The following is a 15,756-nucleotide window of genomic DNA, read 5'->3' as shown; positions in this document are numbered from 1 at the left end:
TTTATACACATTGACATACATTTTAAACTTGAGAGCACTCTTTTTTGTGGTTGCTTCACCTGCTAGAAATAAACAAATCTCCTTCAAACCATGTGCCCTGCAATTTGTAAAGAATATATATGATACATTAGATAATGTAGTCCAAGATATACACTTCTTTAATAAAAAAAATGACTGGATGATTATAACTGGAATATCCTTGGATCAGATATCAACTTGATCAATGCTGATTTGGGAACTAAACAACTTGAGTTTAAAATAAAATCTATTTGGAATATGTAATAGCTTGTCAGCTAATTTGATCAAAGTTTTATTGACTGAGAGCTGGTGTGATCAAACTTTTGTGTCTTATTAATTGTACTTATTAATGTACTTACCACAAAAACTTCTGCATTGAACCTACAGTCTCATGAGGCCAGAGCTTATGTGGATTTTGAAAGCATTTAGGCTTAGTACAAAATTCTGTTGAATGAGATAACCCCTAGAATAAAACCTGCAGTGGGTTAATCTGAAAAAAGAAGTACCATTAGCACTTGGAGGTTTAACCTTGCAATAGGTTGTAGGGTTAAATCCTAGGTGCTACTGGTATCACTTTTTTTCAGCAAAGTGTACTGAAACAGCTTAAAATAAAGTGCTTCATTCAAGGACATAAGTACTGCTTAGTTCAAGAATTGAACCCACGACCTAACAATTGTGAGATCAACATTCTGATCACGAGGGTAAAAAGGTAAGAACCCCCTTCAGTCATGAATGACCATAGGATTTCACCTAGAAAGTTCCCCTCAGTGAACTGAAGTAATGTAAAATAAACTGTTTTGTTCAAGAACACAACACATAGCCTGGTCTGTGAATTGAGCTCACTACCTCATGAATGAGAGTCCAACACTCTAACCAATGAGGCATGTCTTCACAAAGGCCTTATACACTTTCATAAAACTTTAAGAAGACCTAATCCTAACTAACTTTTTAGGATAAGCCATATTAAGCTAACTTAAAGTTTGATAAATTACATGAAGGGGAGATATTCATGTGGTTCCCTGTATGATCCAGAACAGCAGGACATAAGCACTCTCACACGTGTGTCTCCATGTTTATGAATATGCCTGTTTATGCCATGAGGTGCTAGGTTGTATAATACTTACACACACACACACACACACACACACACACACACACACACACACACACACACACACACACACACACACACACACACACACACACACACACACACACACACACACACACACACACACACACACACACACACACACACACACACACACACACACACACACACACACACACACACACACACACACACACACACACACACACACACACACACACACACACACACACACACACACACACACACACACACACACACACACACACACACACACACACACACACACACACACACACACACACACACACACACACACACACACACACACACACACACACACACACACACACACACACACACACACACACACACACACACACACACACACACACACACACACACACACACACACACACACACACACACACACACACACACACACACACACACACACACACACACACACACACACACACACACACACACACACACACACACACACACACACACACACACACACACACACACACACACACACACACACACACACACACACACACACACACACACACACACACACACACACACACACACACACACACACACACACACACACACACACACACACACACACACACACACACACACACACACACACACACACACACACACACACACACACACACACACACACACACACACACACACACACACACACACACACACACACACACACACACACACACACACACACACACACACACACACACACACACACACACACACACACACACACACACACACACACACACACACACACACACACACACACACACACACACACACACACACACACACACACACACACACACACACACACACACACACACACACACACACACACACACACACACACACACACACACACACACACACACACACACACACACACACACACACACACACACACACACACACACACACACACACACACACACACACACACACACACACACACACACACACACACACACACACACACACACACACACACACACACACACACACACACACACACACACACACACACACACACACACACACACACACACACACACACACACACACACACACACACACACACACACACACACACACACACACACACACACACACACACACACACACACACACACACACACACACACACACACACACACACACACACACACACACACACACACACACACACACTATATATACTCTCAAGCATTCTTGAATAAATTTCTATATATACACCCCAGTATGGCCACAGTCAAACCAGTAAAAGAATTGAATGCTGAATATATAGATTTTTCTGCAATTTCTAATTATGATTTAAATTTTTTTTTTTTTTTTTTTTTTTTTTGTTAATTTTTCTCTATCATAAATCTAAATCTTAGCTTTAAAAATTTCCACTTTTTTTTTTTTTTTTTTTTTTTTTTTACTGCCCAAGAACTGACATTGAATATAAAGCTATTTCACTGACTGATGAGCGTGGAATGGATGTGCCTGTTAATACTGTTGACAACCAAGATGGTACTTTCACTGTCAATTATGAAGCCAAGATCCCTGGCATGTACACCATAAATGTGTACTTTGCCGATAAAGAGATTCCAGCATCACCTATCAAGGTGAAAGTTGAATCCAGTATCGATCTCAGCAAAGTACGCGTTGAAGGTTTGGAGAGCAGTAAGTTTCAGTTATATTCTTTTCTTTTGGTATTGTATGAATTATATATATAATTCAGTGAAATCTGCTTTGGCACATACTACCATGACCATTATCTCGTGTAAAACAATCATACTGACTTGGGAAAATTATCTCCCTTACCTTTTTTGATAAGTATTGTCATTAACACTAAATTTTATCATGGGTATAATTTTGAGAATTTTTTGCTCACTTCATTAAATATTTTACTTTGCCCTGTCATTTAATTATTGCCACATGAGGGTTTTACAAGGAGTTTTAACAAATTTATTTCTATCTAAACTTGATACAATTCACAAATTAATTCAGACATATTGAATTTTATTGTATTATAAATGCATTTTATTTTATTTCTTAATTGTTATTGTGCTTCAAAATATTTATTGAAATACATATACCTTAGATACTTGGGTATTGCTTCATTTTGAAAAGAATGTAAATTTTTGCAATATTTAAGCATCATTTTCATGTTTGTACATTTTTTGTAACTTAAAAAAAACCCTTTAATCTTGAGTTAAATCTTAGTTCTGCCAATACATTCTGGTCCCTATTCTTTTTTCCGTTGTTTAGCTCAAGAGGTTGGCAAAGAGAAAATGATTGATATCATTACGGTTGGTGCTGGAAAGGCTGAAGCCACTGTCCAGATAACCAGTCCTAAAGGTGTCAAGACAAATGTTCCTACTAAGCCAATGGCTAATGGACATAGTGCACCTATTCTCTTCAAAGAACCTGGTCCTCATAAGGTCGAGGTCAGCTATGGTGGAATGCCAGCAAAGGGTTCACCATTTAAAGTTGATGCCGTTGTTCCGGTCGCTGCTAACAATGTTCATGCTTATGGCCCTGGCTTGAAAGAAGGAACTGCAAAGAAACCAGCCACATTTACAGTCGACAGGCGTGCTGCTCCACCGGGTGCTCTTGGAGTATCTGTTGAAGGTCCATCTGAGGCTAAAGTTAACTGTACTGATAACAAAGACGGTACTGTCAATGTTGAATACTTACCAAATGTGCCAGGAGACTACAAAGTGAATGTCATCTATGATAACGCTCCAATTCCTGGATCACCATTTAAGGCTAAGATTCAACCCGCAACTCTCGATGTCGGAGGCATCAAGGCTTATGGACCAGGAGTTGAGAAGACCGGTAAACTGATGCAAACTGCATGGTGTGATCTAGCCAATGTGTGGCTTAAATTCATTCAAAAAAACCCAAAATAATCCATTTTCTCAGCAGTATTCAAAAAGAAAAGACAATACTGATGCTTATGTTGGCATATTAACAAGATAGTTTCAGCATTTTGCATGTCAAGTCTGCTTTGTGTTGCAAATTTTAATGTATTTCTTTTATTGGTTTCAGCCTCTTTGATGCAGCCTTTGCTGGAGCATCATCAGTCATCACAGCAGTTCTTTGTTCTATGTTTATATTTTGATATGTGAACTTTTCAACTTCTTTTTCTTCTGTTTCCTAAGTCATATTGGCTCTTTTGGAAGGATAATTTTTTTTTTAATTCTTTGCACAAATTTTTTTTAAAAAGTGTGTTTTGGTAGTAATATTGAGCAGTAGTATTGCCTAAGTTGTAAGCTGTTACAGTGCTAGAATTTATTCTCTGGAATAGTATGACACCCAGTCTTAAGTTTGGCCTTGGTCCTGAAGTTTTCCGGGTGTAAATTTTATGTATATATACATAAAAGCGAATGACCTCCATATAAAAGGACCATGAAATCTTTGGACATGAAATCTATTTGTTCTTCTTTTCTGAAGATGTCTTTTTGTTTCATGAGGTTAGAAAAGGATTAGCATATTATATGAAGTTCTGTATTAACAGAAAAAAAAGTCTAATTTTCAACAGGCAAAATTTTAATTTTGAAACAATTAACCCATTTTTATTTCTATCATAAAATGGTGGACCGATAGCTCAGCCATATCCTAAACTTTAGGATTGTCAGAAGTATGTGATCTTGATTCTACTTACTTGATTCATTACCACTGTACATCTTACACCATTTCTGAATTAGATATGGACATCAATACTGTGCATTGAATGTTACATGACCTTAAGAAACATTTGATCAATGCGATCAATAATATAGACACACACTTTATGTAATTTGTAGTGTATGTTTTTTGTATACTTAGACTTGTGAACACAGTTGTTTGAACTGATCTCCACAATTTTCAAATTGTAATTGGTTGTGCTCCAGTATAGATAAAGTATAGGCTGATATTATTATAAAGATTTACAGAAATGTCCTTGATTTGACTGTTGTGCTTTTAGATTGGTAAATACCAGACTAAAGGACACGGCATTGCACACTTGGTTAAAAAGGTTTGCTTTATGCTCATGAACTTCAGGGACTGTCTATTGTGCTGATCCTAGAAGATAGCCTCAAGTCACCCAAAGTCTTGTGAATTAAATTGTGTGGAAAGGAACTGTTTAGAAACCCACTGAATAAAATGTAGCTGTAAAATCCAGATTCAGCCTTGCCTATCTCTCAATAAAATTTTCAGGCTAAATCAGCATAAGTGTATATGTCTGCAGAATACTCAGCCACTTAAGCATTATCTTAATGAGTTGGTAGCTCAGTTGATCAAACAGCTGAATGTTCATCATCATATAACCAAAGACTCAAAATCTCTTAGTGATTAAAGCTCAATGTTCGTTGGTTTCATCTAATTCATACTTCATTTATTTATTTAACATTATTTTTGACATTTTAGTGTATTCTAGCATGGCTGAGTTTTTTTTGTTTTTTTTTTTTAATAATTTTGACTTTGACTCAGTTGGAAAGATGTTCTAATTTTTTTGTTTTAATTTATTTTTGGCTTATTTTACAGTTTTCTTTTTAATGCTAATCACTTATCTGTTTAGTAAGTCTGGTACTTTCACTAGTTGAGCAAACTTTGGCCAGTTGTTACAGCTTGGTCAGAAGCAATACTGTTAGTATACTAAGGTTTGGACTGCAGGTCTTGTAGTTGAATTGGTAATGTTACCATAAGGCTCACAGCAATGCTCATTTCATCATTTGTTTTGTTAATTACATTACTGTGCAAAATCTATTGAAATGACCAATAAAAACTGCTTAGAAAAGGAAACATCAGGACAGGTTGAGAAACTTAAGAGAATGATAAAACCGATACATTGTCCTTTTTAAAAAGGAAAGCAAAAGGTAGATATTTTGGATCCTTAAATCCCAAAAAAGAAAAATATTCTTTCTACATCTTAAAGATAGCAGCATTGTCACAATGGATACATTTTGAATGAAATAAAGCAGAAGTTACAATTACTTAAATATGACCCTCGAAATGACCATGCTTGTTTTCAAATTTTTAGTTAAGCCAAGCCCTTGTTTCGTATGTTCTGAGTAAGTCCTAAGTTACTCTAATGATTGAAAAATTGGTATGGTGTATCATATGTTGTGTGGACACCAGAGAAATATATCCTGTGCATCACACGTAATTATATACAGAATGGACAAAGGTTTAAAGAAGATAATTTATTTAAGGGGATGCAATTACAACTAATGGAGCTAATGAAACTTGTAGTTTGAATATATTGTGAAATGAGTCAAAATGTAAAGAACATTTTTAGTTATCATTTGAATTTAATAAAGACACTTGTTAATAAGGACCGAGAATACTATCAACACGTTATCTAGCTATGATGTAAAAGACAAATTTATAATCTTTCTCTCACACACACACACACACACACACACACACACACACACACACACACACACACACACACACACACACACACACACACACACACACACACACACACACACACACACACACACACACACACACACACACACACACACACACACACACACACACATTTTTAAATTTATACTTACTCACACAGTTATTATAAACTTGTTTCAGATTTATTAGAGCAGTGATTCTCAACTAGGGGTGAATTTTACTCCTCAGCAGTAAAAATTTACATGGCAAGGAATAACCATCATAGTTGATTATAAATTGTTTTATAATATAGAGATTACTCGAAAATATTTTGAATATTACCTTTTTCCTGAGAATGGACATATGTATATCTATAAATATTACATAACAGCAGATGAAGCTATGACACCATTTATTTTCATATATATATATATACATATAAAATGATAGGTATAAAGAGATTTTATACATATATTCTGTAACAGCACTGTAAAACCGTGACACATACATACACATTTTATATATAATCAAAATAAGCAACAGGATATCAAGGGGTAATGCAGTACGACCGTTTTAAGTGGCTCCATTTAATTGAACAATGCAATCATTACATCAATTTAAATGCAGGGCTATCCTCAGCTGCATAAATAAATAAATAAAATTTTTAATCAGTTGGACACATTGATATAATTTTACTCAAATGCTCTAATAGAGCAAAAAGATGGAAAGAGTCCATATTGCTGCTAATGTAGCTAAGAATATACTACACTTCTAAGAATTGTATGAAGTTTGTTGGGGGTCATAGCTTGCAAAGGATTTTCACTTTACTTTGAGTTGTACAGATAATACCGCACTGATTTGGTGCTTCAAATCTAATTCATCTGAATCTCAATTATATATATATATATATATATACATACATGCACATGCTATTATTTAGTGTATATTTTTACTGTGGGATTACATAGTAACCATTGGGTGGAATAAATAAAGTTGAGAATCACTGTATTGGTTTCAAATGAGCATGCAGTCTTAATTACCTGAAGTAAAACAGCTTGGAGATATAGTTTCTCACTAGACCATATTTTGTAGCCTATGGTCTTTTAGTCTTTGACTGATGCTTGCACTACAACTTTTGGCGTTCAGTTTTTTAACTATATTTCTATAGAAGTTCTAGAATTTTATATTTTACTTTTCAATATTGTTTCTTGTTTTGATTGCTTTTTAATTTTTTTTAACTCCCTAAATGATTTCCAGGAACTCTTAATTTTGAAAATTAGATTTTATTAAAATTTTTTTCCTTTTAATTGGTTCCATTAAATTGCAAAAGAATTTGGGTTCATTTGTACTATCACATTTTATCTTCATGTTTAAATCTCTAATTGTATTTTCTCATGAGAAATAATGTCCAATGTATAAAATTACTTAGTTAATAGCTTTCATCTTTATATTTATTAAAAGACCTTTCTAAATGTTATGGCTATTTACAACCAGTTTTTCCCACTTCCTCAAACTGCTGCCATTTTTATCCAAGACAATACTAATCACTATCAGAATTTATTCTTCAATATTCTCATGTAATCTTTTCTTTTTCTTTGTGCAGGTGTCTTTTTGGATGCCCCAGCCAACTTCACTGTTGACGCCACTCCTGTTACAAAGAATGGTGATGGTAAAGTACGTGCTGTTGTCACAAGTCCATCTGGAGCCAAAGCTGAGCTGCCAATTGACAACAAGAAGAATGGTATTTACACTGGCTCTTACATGCCAATTGAACAAGGTAAATTGCATTTTGTTTGATCAACTCTACTAAAATATTCTGAAGAAAAATTTTGAAATTGTCAATTTTACAATATCAATCCAGAAATTTGATTGTTTCTATAATTGAATGTTTTAACATCAGCTTGCTTTGACTTCCTTAAATCAACAATTGTTTGTACGATGTTTATTATTTACGTACTCTTTACATCCAGAGTTCAAATTCTGCCAAGGTTGACTTAGCCTTTCATCCATTCAGGGTCATTAAAATAAGTACCTGTCAAGTACTGGAGTCGATGTAATCAACTATCTTTCCCAAATTTCAGGCCTATGGGGGAAGTAGATAATTGTTTTAACTGTTTTTAAAAATTAAGATGTACCAGTTCACTTATACACTAAGAATGAATATGTACCTACACTAAGGATGAATGTGTACCTACACATGCTGATACCACATAAAAAGCACCCGGTACACTTGTAGAGTCGTTGGCATTTGGAAGGGCATCCAGCCAAGGAAACCATACGGGAATAGACAATGGTGCCTGGTGTCGCAGCCAGCCTGACCAGCTCCAGTCATACTATCCAACCCATTCCAAGATTGTGAACAGGTATTAAATGATGACATACACTTATTGTGGATTCTGCTGTCAAATGACTAATGAGAGTTCTGCAACTTCTTGTTGAACAACTTACACAGGTGATATGTTTATTGTGATCAAATGTTTATGCTTCACATTAGTTCACTCCTGCCATCAAATCGGCATTATCTGTACAGGTGCATGGTGTGCCATACACCAGGTGTCAGTGATCAGTTTTGGAAATTGAAACCCCACTCTATTGATTTTGTATACAGCACCCTTACTACTAGGTTGTGTGTGTGTGTACACACGTATGCAAACACACACACACACACACACACACACACACACACACACACACACACACACACACACACACACACACACACACACATGCCTTAGAAAGGGATAGCATCTGAAGATATAAGATGTACTGATTGAAACCATTAATATCATAATTATAATAATTCTCAGAAGTATGAACACATTAGTAGTATTCCTTATCTGGAATGTTGTTAAATCTACAATTTGTTTTTTCTTTTAATATCCTTTTAGGTCCTTATGCTGTTGACATTTCTTATGAAAACATGCCAATTCCTGGCAGTCCTTTCAAAACAACTGCTGTTCCTGGTTGTGATCCTTCTAAAGTCAAAGCTTACGGCCCAGGTAAGATTTATTCTATGATTGTGTGTCTGTTCATTCTTTCATTTTTACATCTGATTTTCCATCCTAGCAAGAGTTAGATGAATACATATTGAAGCAGTATTGTTTAACTGCCTGATGCTCCTTATGTCACTAACCATGACCTGTTTTACAAATAGTAATTAAAAAAATTTTTTTATTCCACTTTGAGAGAACAGAGCCAAAGGACAAATACCTTTTTGATGAGGAATGTCGACAAACATTACCATCTGTCAGTCTCTTTTGCTGAAGTGCTAAATGACTGGGAAATAAATTCATTGGTCAGCCCAATGTTATAGAAAATACTTGCCAAGGTGCTGCACAGTGGGACTGAACCCCAAACTATGTAGTTGCAAAGTGAAATTTTTACACACTCAACCATGCTTGCAATTTTTAGATATTCTTTTTCTCTTATACTTTTACTCGTTTGTCTTTTGACTGGCCATGCTGGAGTATGAACGAATCGACATATTTTTAAAGCCTAGTACTTATGGGATGTAAACCCACTAACACTGGTTATCAAGCAGTGATGGGGCACACACGCACACACACACCTGTATATACATGATGGGCTTCTGTCAGTTTCTGTCTACCAAATTCACTCACAAGGCTTTGGTCGACCTGAGGCTAAAGTAGACACTTGCCCAAGGTGCCACACAGCAGGAATGAACCTGGAACCGTGTTACCACACAACTATGCCTGCTCTTCTTGTCTACCTCTGTTGTTATAATGCTTTAAATAAGCAAAAATTTGAGCATTGTCATTTATCGCAGGCATATCAAACATGTGACCCCATGGGCTGTGTGTGACCCTTTTCAAACACAAGTGCAGCCTGTGAACAATGTTGCTAGAGGTTTAAAAATGAGAAATCCCCACCAATTTTTAATAAAAATAATTAATAATTTAGTTAACAAATATAGGAATATTGATGAGCAAATAAGATTTTAAATGATTTTACATAATGAAGAATGATGGAAAGCTTTGTAAGCACTTGTTCAAAAATATGTGGCCCACATAGCAACATGTAAGCAATGTGGCCCTTAGAGACTTTGCAGTGTGACATGCCTGGTTTATAGGATCATAAATTGCACAAAAATTGCTTGACATACAAACTTATCGAATGCATTTTGTTTCCAGGTCTTGAACGTGGTATCACTAATAAACCCAATGTGTTCACTGTGGACAGCCGTGGAGCTGGTCATGGTAACCTTGGTCTCTCCATTGATGGACCTGTCGAAGCTAAGATGACCTGCAAGGACAATCATGATGGAACATGCCAAGTTGAATACATGCCTCTTAAATCTGGACCTTATGATATTGGTGTGAAATATGGTGATAAACATATTCCTGGTAAGTTTAACTAAAATTCTACATTAAACCATGACTTTAAGTTTTTGTTTTTTTGTTTTAATTTTAAGCTGATTATGAAAGCCAAGTAATTAGTATTTTATAATTACTATATTACTAGAGGTAAAGACTCCCTTTGGTCATGAATGACCATGGAATTGCACCTAGAAAGTTCCCCTCCAAGGCACAAGTCCTGGCAAAGTTGTTTTATGGAAGATCAGCAGTCACCTATGCATACCAGCCTTCCTTCTTCACGCCACCAATGTTATCCAAGGGAATGGCAAAAGCCGATACAGCTTGGCACCAGTGACTTCAAGACTCATTTCTACAGCAGTGAGAAATAAAGTATCATGCTCAAGAACACAACCTGGTCTACAATACACAAAATATTTCAAAAATTATTAGTGCAATTATTTCACATCAAGTTGGCATGGCCTGTGTCATGAAACTGGCATGTAAAAGGCACTCTTTACACTCTTGGAGTGGTTGGCATTAGGAAGGGCATCCAGCCATAGAAACCATGCCAAATCAAACTGGAACTTGGTGCAGCTCTCCGGCTTACAAGTTCCAGTCAACTCATCTAACTCATGCCAGCATGGAAAGCACACACTAAATGATGATGATGATGATATGAAAATATAATGGGACTTTTTAAAACATTGAATGGCTATAGGGAGATCCAGTAGAATAAAATAGGAATCGGTCTATAGGCAAAAAATGGCTGAAAACTACTGATATAGAGGTTCCTTAATCAGGAGTTAGTGGGGATAAAGTTCTATGCTTCTTCTGAAACCATATGCAATAAATAATCCCCTTGTTCTAAAGAATCCTTGGATCATTTTTCAACTTTTTTTCCAACATTTTCATCTTTCAGGCAGTCCATTCCATGTACCAGTTGAGACTCCAGTTGATCCTAGCAAAGTGAAATGCCAAGGTCCTGGTGTTGATACTGCTAAAGGAGTCAAACCCAAGGAACCAACATCCTTTACCATTGATACTAAAGAAGCTGGAGATGCTCCACTTGAAGTTACTGTCACTGACAAATTTGGTAAAACTTCCTTTTCATACCTTTTCTACTCTTTCTCTTTCAATTTTTTCCTTCACTCCTACTCTTTTATTTTTAGACTCTCTGTCTCTTTCCTTCTCTCTCTCCCTCCCTTGCTCTTTTCTTTTTTTATTTCTTCTTTCATTTTGTCCTATTAAAGAATGACAAGATAACCCTTCTCTGAATCTCAATGTATTATACAACCAATGCCTACCCCCTGTTACCATAATGTTGGATCAGAAGGAGATTGATCTTTCTCCCACTTAGCAGAGGTAGCTAACAGTTGGAAATTCAATTCTGCTGGCAGGAAGAAGGGGAAAAAATAAATCAAATCTGTTACTTAGTGGCAAGCTTTGCCTCTATGTGGTTCTTAATTTGTTATATCGGAGACTTTGAGAGAGGCGTTTGCCAATACCATAGTTCAATGCTAATAAAACATTTCAGCTATCAACTTGAACAGTTAATATTCTCTTGAGTCAACCTTATATACACATGTTCATGCATAATGAGCAAATGTCTTATATAACTTATGGTTGACCAATTCCTTGTGAGTGAAAATTGGTTGACAGTAGTTATATGGAAGTGTTGTATGTGCAAGTGTTTGTCTCCAAATGTCTTTGCATTGATACCATTGGAGGCAGTGATGAGGTTTTTCACATAAACAATGTCTAGTGCTCATTGGTTTGATGTGCAAAGACCAATGAAATAAAATAGCTTACATAATAGCCAGGTATGGGTTGGCATCAGGAAGAGCATCCAGCCATAGAATGCTACCTTGAGTACTTGTCCAACCCTAGCATTAGAAATCTGATTGTAAAATGGTGTGTGTATGTATAAGAGCAATACAGACTTTTTATCAAAGTGTAAATTCTCTATATCTAGGTAAGAGACCAGCTGAAGTTCATCCTATCGAAGAAGGTGTTTTCAAGGCTAATTACACAGTACCTGAAGAAGGTCCATGCCAACTTGATGTGAAATATGCTAACCAACATGTGCCAAAAAGGTAAATTCCTTTTATTGCTAATTAGTAACAATAAACATATAGTTTATTAAATATTCTTCATTCCAGATCCATCCTGTCATTTCCACCCTCTCTGTAGCAAAAAAGCTGTTCTGGTTTGTACCCTGCTCTGTGGCCCCTTATCTTGTAGCATGAAGTCACCTTTCTTGAAGCTTGTAGTCCTGCAAGCTGCATGGAAACCTCAGTAGTGCTGGTATCATTGAAAATAGCACCCAGTAACTTTGTTGGTGTTAGGGATGGCATTTCGCCATAGAAACCATGCCTAAATAAACACTGGAGAATGATGATGATGATGATGCAGCCCTGAGCTGGAGTAACATGAAATGCCCTGCTCATGAACCCAATGTACTGCTCAGTCCTGGAATTGAGCCTACAGTCTTATAACTGCAAACCCAACTCCTAACCATTAAGTCATTATCATCCTCACATTAGAGAAAGTACCAAGTCAATTATAATTGACTATACCCCTGTTTAAAAAAAATACAAAATGTGATCTTATGTTCAAAATCAATAATAATCACCTTTTTTTTTTTTTTTTTTTTTTTTTTTTTTTTGTGTTTATGATTATCTCCATAAAACAAATGTATGTTTTCACCATTTACATTTTCAATTGTTATTTTCCAGTCCATTTAATATGCCTGTTAAACCAGGTTTTGATCCAAGTAAAGTCCGTGTTTATGGTCCTGGGGTGAATGATGTCCCTGCTAGTCTTCCTGTGTCATTCTGCATCGATACCACTGAGGCAGGAATTGCAGACTTAGAAGTGTCAATTCAGGTAAATATATTTTAACTAGTGTCATTAGTGATGTGGCAGGTAATTTTGTAAGTATTTTTCCACTATGGGTAATTTCAGGAAATATAGCATACATACAATAATTTAAATTTATCAAATTTCTTTGTGTTTATACAAAATGAAATAAATACTAATTCTTAAAATAAAAATAAAACATTTCTCATTTACATAACTCCTCCCATTATTTCTCTTTATATCCACTCCTTTTCTTCTTTTCATTGTGTGAAACATTGCTTGACTCATTATCTGCCACTAAGCTTAGTATTTGCACTCATCCCACATCTCCTAACTCTCTGTATCTGTCTTTTATCCTCTCCCCATCCTCTACATGATGTAAAGTGTAACTGGAGAAACCAATCAACCAGCCAACATTTATGCCGTCACCTATTATTGTATTGGAATTACTTTCACAGGGGTTTCAAATTTTCTTTCCAATAATCACCTTTTAATTTAAAGTAATTTTTTTTTTAAAGAAATTAGTGTGTTGCAAATTTCTGATTAAAGAATTTTATTATCCATTACATCTCACAACACCACTATCGCGTATTTGCACAACACTACCACACATGCGCACATACAATTTGTGATACTTAACGAGTTTACTTTATTTTAAATAGAGACCAGACGGCACGTTCGTTAAACCAATCATCCATGACAATGGTGATGGCACATTTAATGTTACTTACACTCCTGAAGATCTTGGTGTCTATACAATCAAAATCAAATTTGGTGGCGTTGAGATTCCAACCAGCCCCATCAAGGCTTGTTCTAAACCCACAGGAGATGCCAGCAAATGTAAAATTACAAGTGAGTATACAGCTTCTTCCAACAGAAATTGTTATAGGATAGTAGGGCGAAAGCCAGTCACTTACTTTGTACAACTGTTCTTTGCTTTCTGATCTTCCAGTTTATACATTTACAATTTTTTACAAGAATTTTCTATGGGATCTGAAAAAATTAATTTTGAAAAATTCTAAAATTTTCACATAACCTACTTTTAAAAAAATAAAAATATGAACTTGTGCATTTATATTTGTTAGAAATCATTATAATTATAAATTGAATCCTAAATACATTTATTAAATACATTACTCTTATCTTGCTTCTATAATGTATTGCCTGGTATCTATATTAAATATGTTATGTACTATGTTAATTATGAGGTCTGTTAAAGCCGCTACATCTCTCTCTCTAAAATTGTTTGGTCTTGTAGTTATACTGGTTAGTCCACATTACTTCATAAGGAGCTTAGGGTTGGTTTTCCAGTTCCTCTGGTGTATATATTCCTCCCTGGATGGGATTCCAGTCCATTGTAGGATTACTCATTTTTACCAGATGAGTAGGCTGGAGCAGCATAAAATGAAGTGTTTTGCTCATCACCTGGTCCAGGAATCAAAACCAGTCTTACACCCTAATTACTAAGCCATGCTCCTCCACATTGTATTTATACTAGTAATTATAATTATTAAATTAGTTAAATTAAGTGTTCACTAAATCCACTCCACTTCCCTCTCTATCTCTCTCTAAAAATGTACTTCTGTCTTGTACTTCTGTTATAAATCATTATTATCATAATCATTGATCAGTAATAACCCGATTGTTTTATGCTGTTTGTTTACAGAGGGTACAGAAAAAACTGTTATGGTCAAAAAGGAAACTGTCATTACTGTTGATGCTTCACAGGCCGGTACCGGTAAAGTTACCTGCCGTATCCGTGATTCTAATGGTCATGATATTGATATTGACATCATTGAGAATCCCGATGAAACCTTCAGTATTCAATTCACACCACAGTTTCCTGGAACCTACTCCATCAGCATTCAATTTGGTGGACAAAGTATTCCAGATGGAAAATACCAAGTTGAAGTAAGTCTCCTTATTTTGCCTATTGTTCCATGTGGTAAACAAATTAGGGTATTTTATTTGGGTGGATGGTGTTAGTGGTGATGGATCTTTTTCATCTTTATGACA

At 35.8% G+C, this 15,756-nt stretch overlaps 1 protein-coding gene across 1 annotated transcript in view; it reads left to right on the top strand.

Moving 5' to 3' along the window:
• LOC106873618 (filamin-A) overlaps positions 1 to 15,756 on the top strand; it is a gene marked incomplete at its 3' end in the record, with an annotated part of 130,135 nt that overhangs the window by 81,962 nt on the left and 32,417 nt on the right. The window contains exons 13-22 of the mRNA XM_089363411.1: positions 2,648 to 2,863; positions 3,452 to 4,021; positions 8,169 to 8,342; positions 9,454 to 9,564; positions 10,717 to 10,929; positions 11,801 to 11,974; positions 12,854 to 12,974; positions 13,617 to 13,767; positions 14,403 to 14,592; positions 15,407 to 15,651. Coding sequence (XP_089219537.1) covers positions 2,648 to 2,863; positions 3,452 to 4,021; positions 8,169 to 8,342; positions 9,454 to 9,564; positions 10,717 to 10,929; positions 11,801 to 11,974; positions 12,854 to 12,974; positions 13,617 to 13,767; positions 14,403 to 14,592; positions 15,407 to 15,651 — 2,165 coding nt within the window. The remainder of the gene's footprint in view (positions 1 to 2,647; positions 2,864 to 3,451; positions 4,022 to 8,168; positions 8,343 to 9,453; positions 9,565 to 10,716; positions 10,930 to 11,800; positions 11,975 to 12,853; positions 12,975 to 13,616; positions 13,768 to 14,402; positions 14,593 to 15,406; positions 15,652 to 15,756) is intronic.

This window comes from Octopus bimaculoides, chromosome 15 (genome assembly GCF_046866305.1).
Source record: "Octopus bimaculoides isolate indiv1 chromosome 15, ASM4686630v1, whole genome shotgun sequence".
Taxonomy (NCBI): domain Eukaryota; kingdom Metazoa; phylum Mollusca; class Cephalopoda; order Octopoda; family Octopodidae; genus Octopus; species Octopus bimaculoides.
The sequence above is the reverse complement of the archived record's forward strand: the minus strand, read 5'-3'. Positions and strand labels throughout refer to the sequence as shown.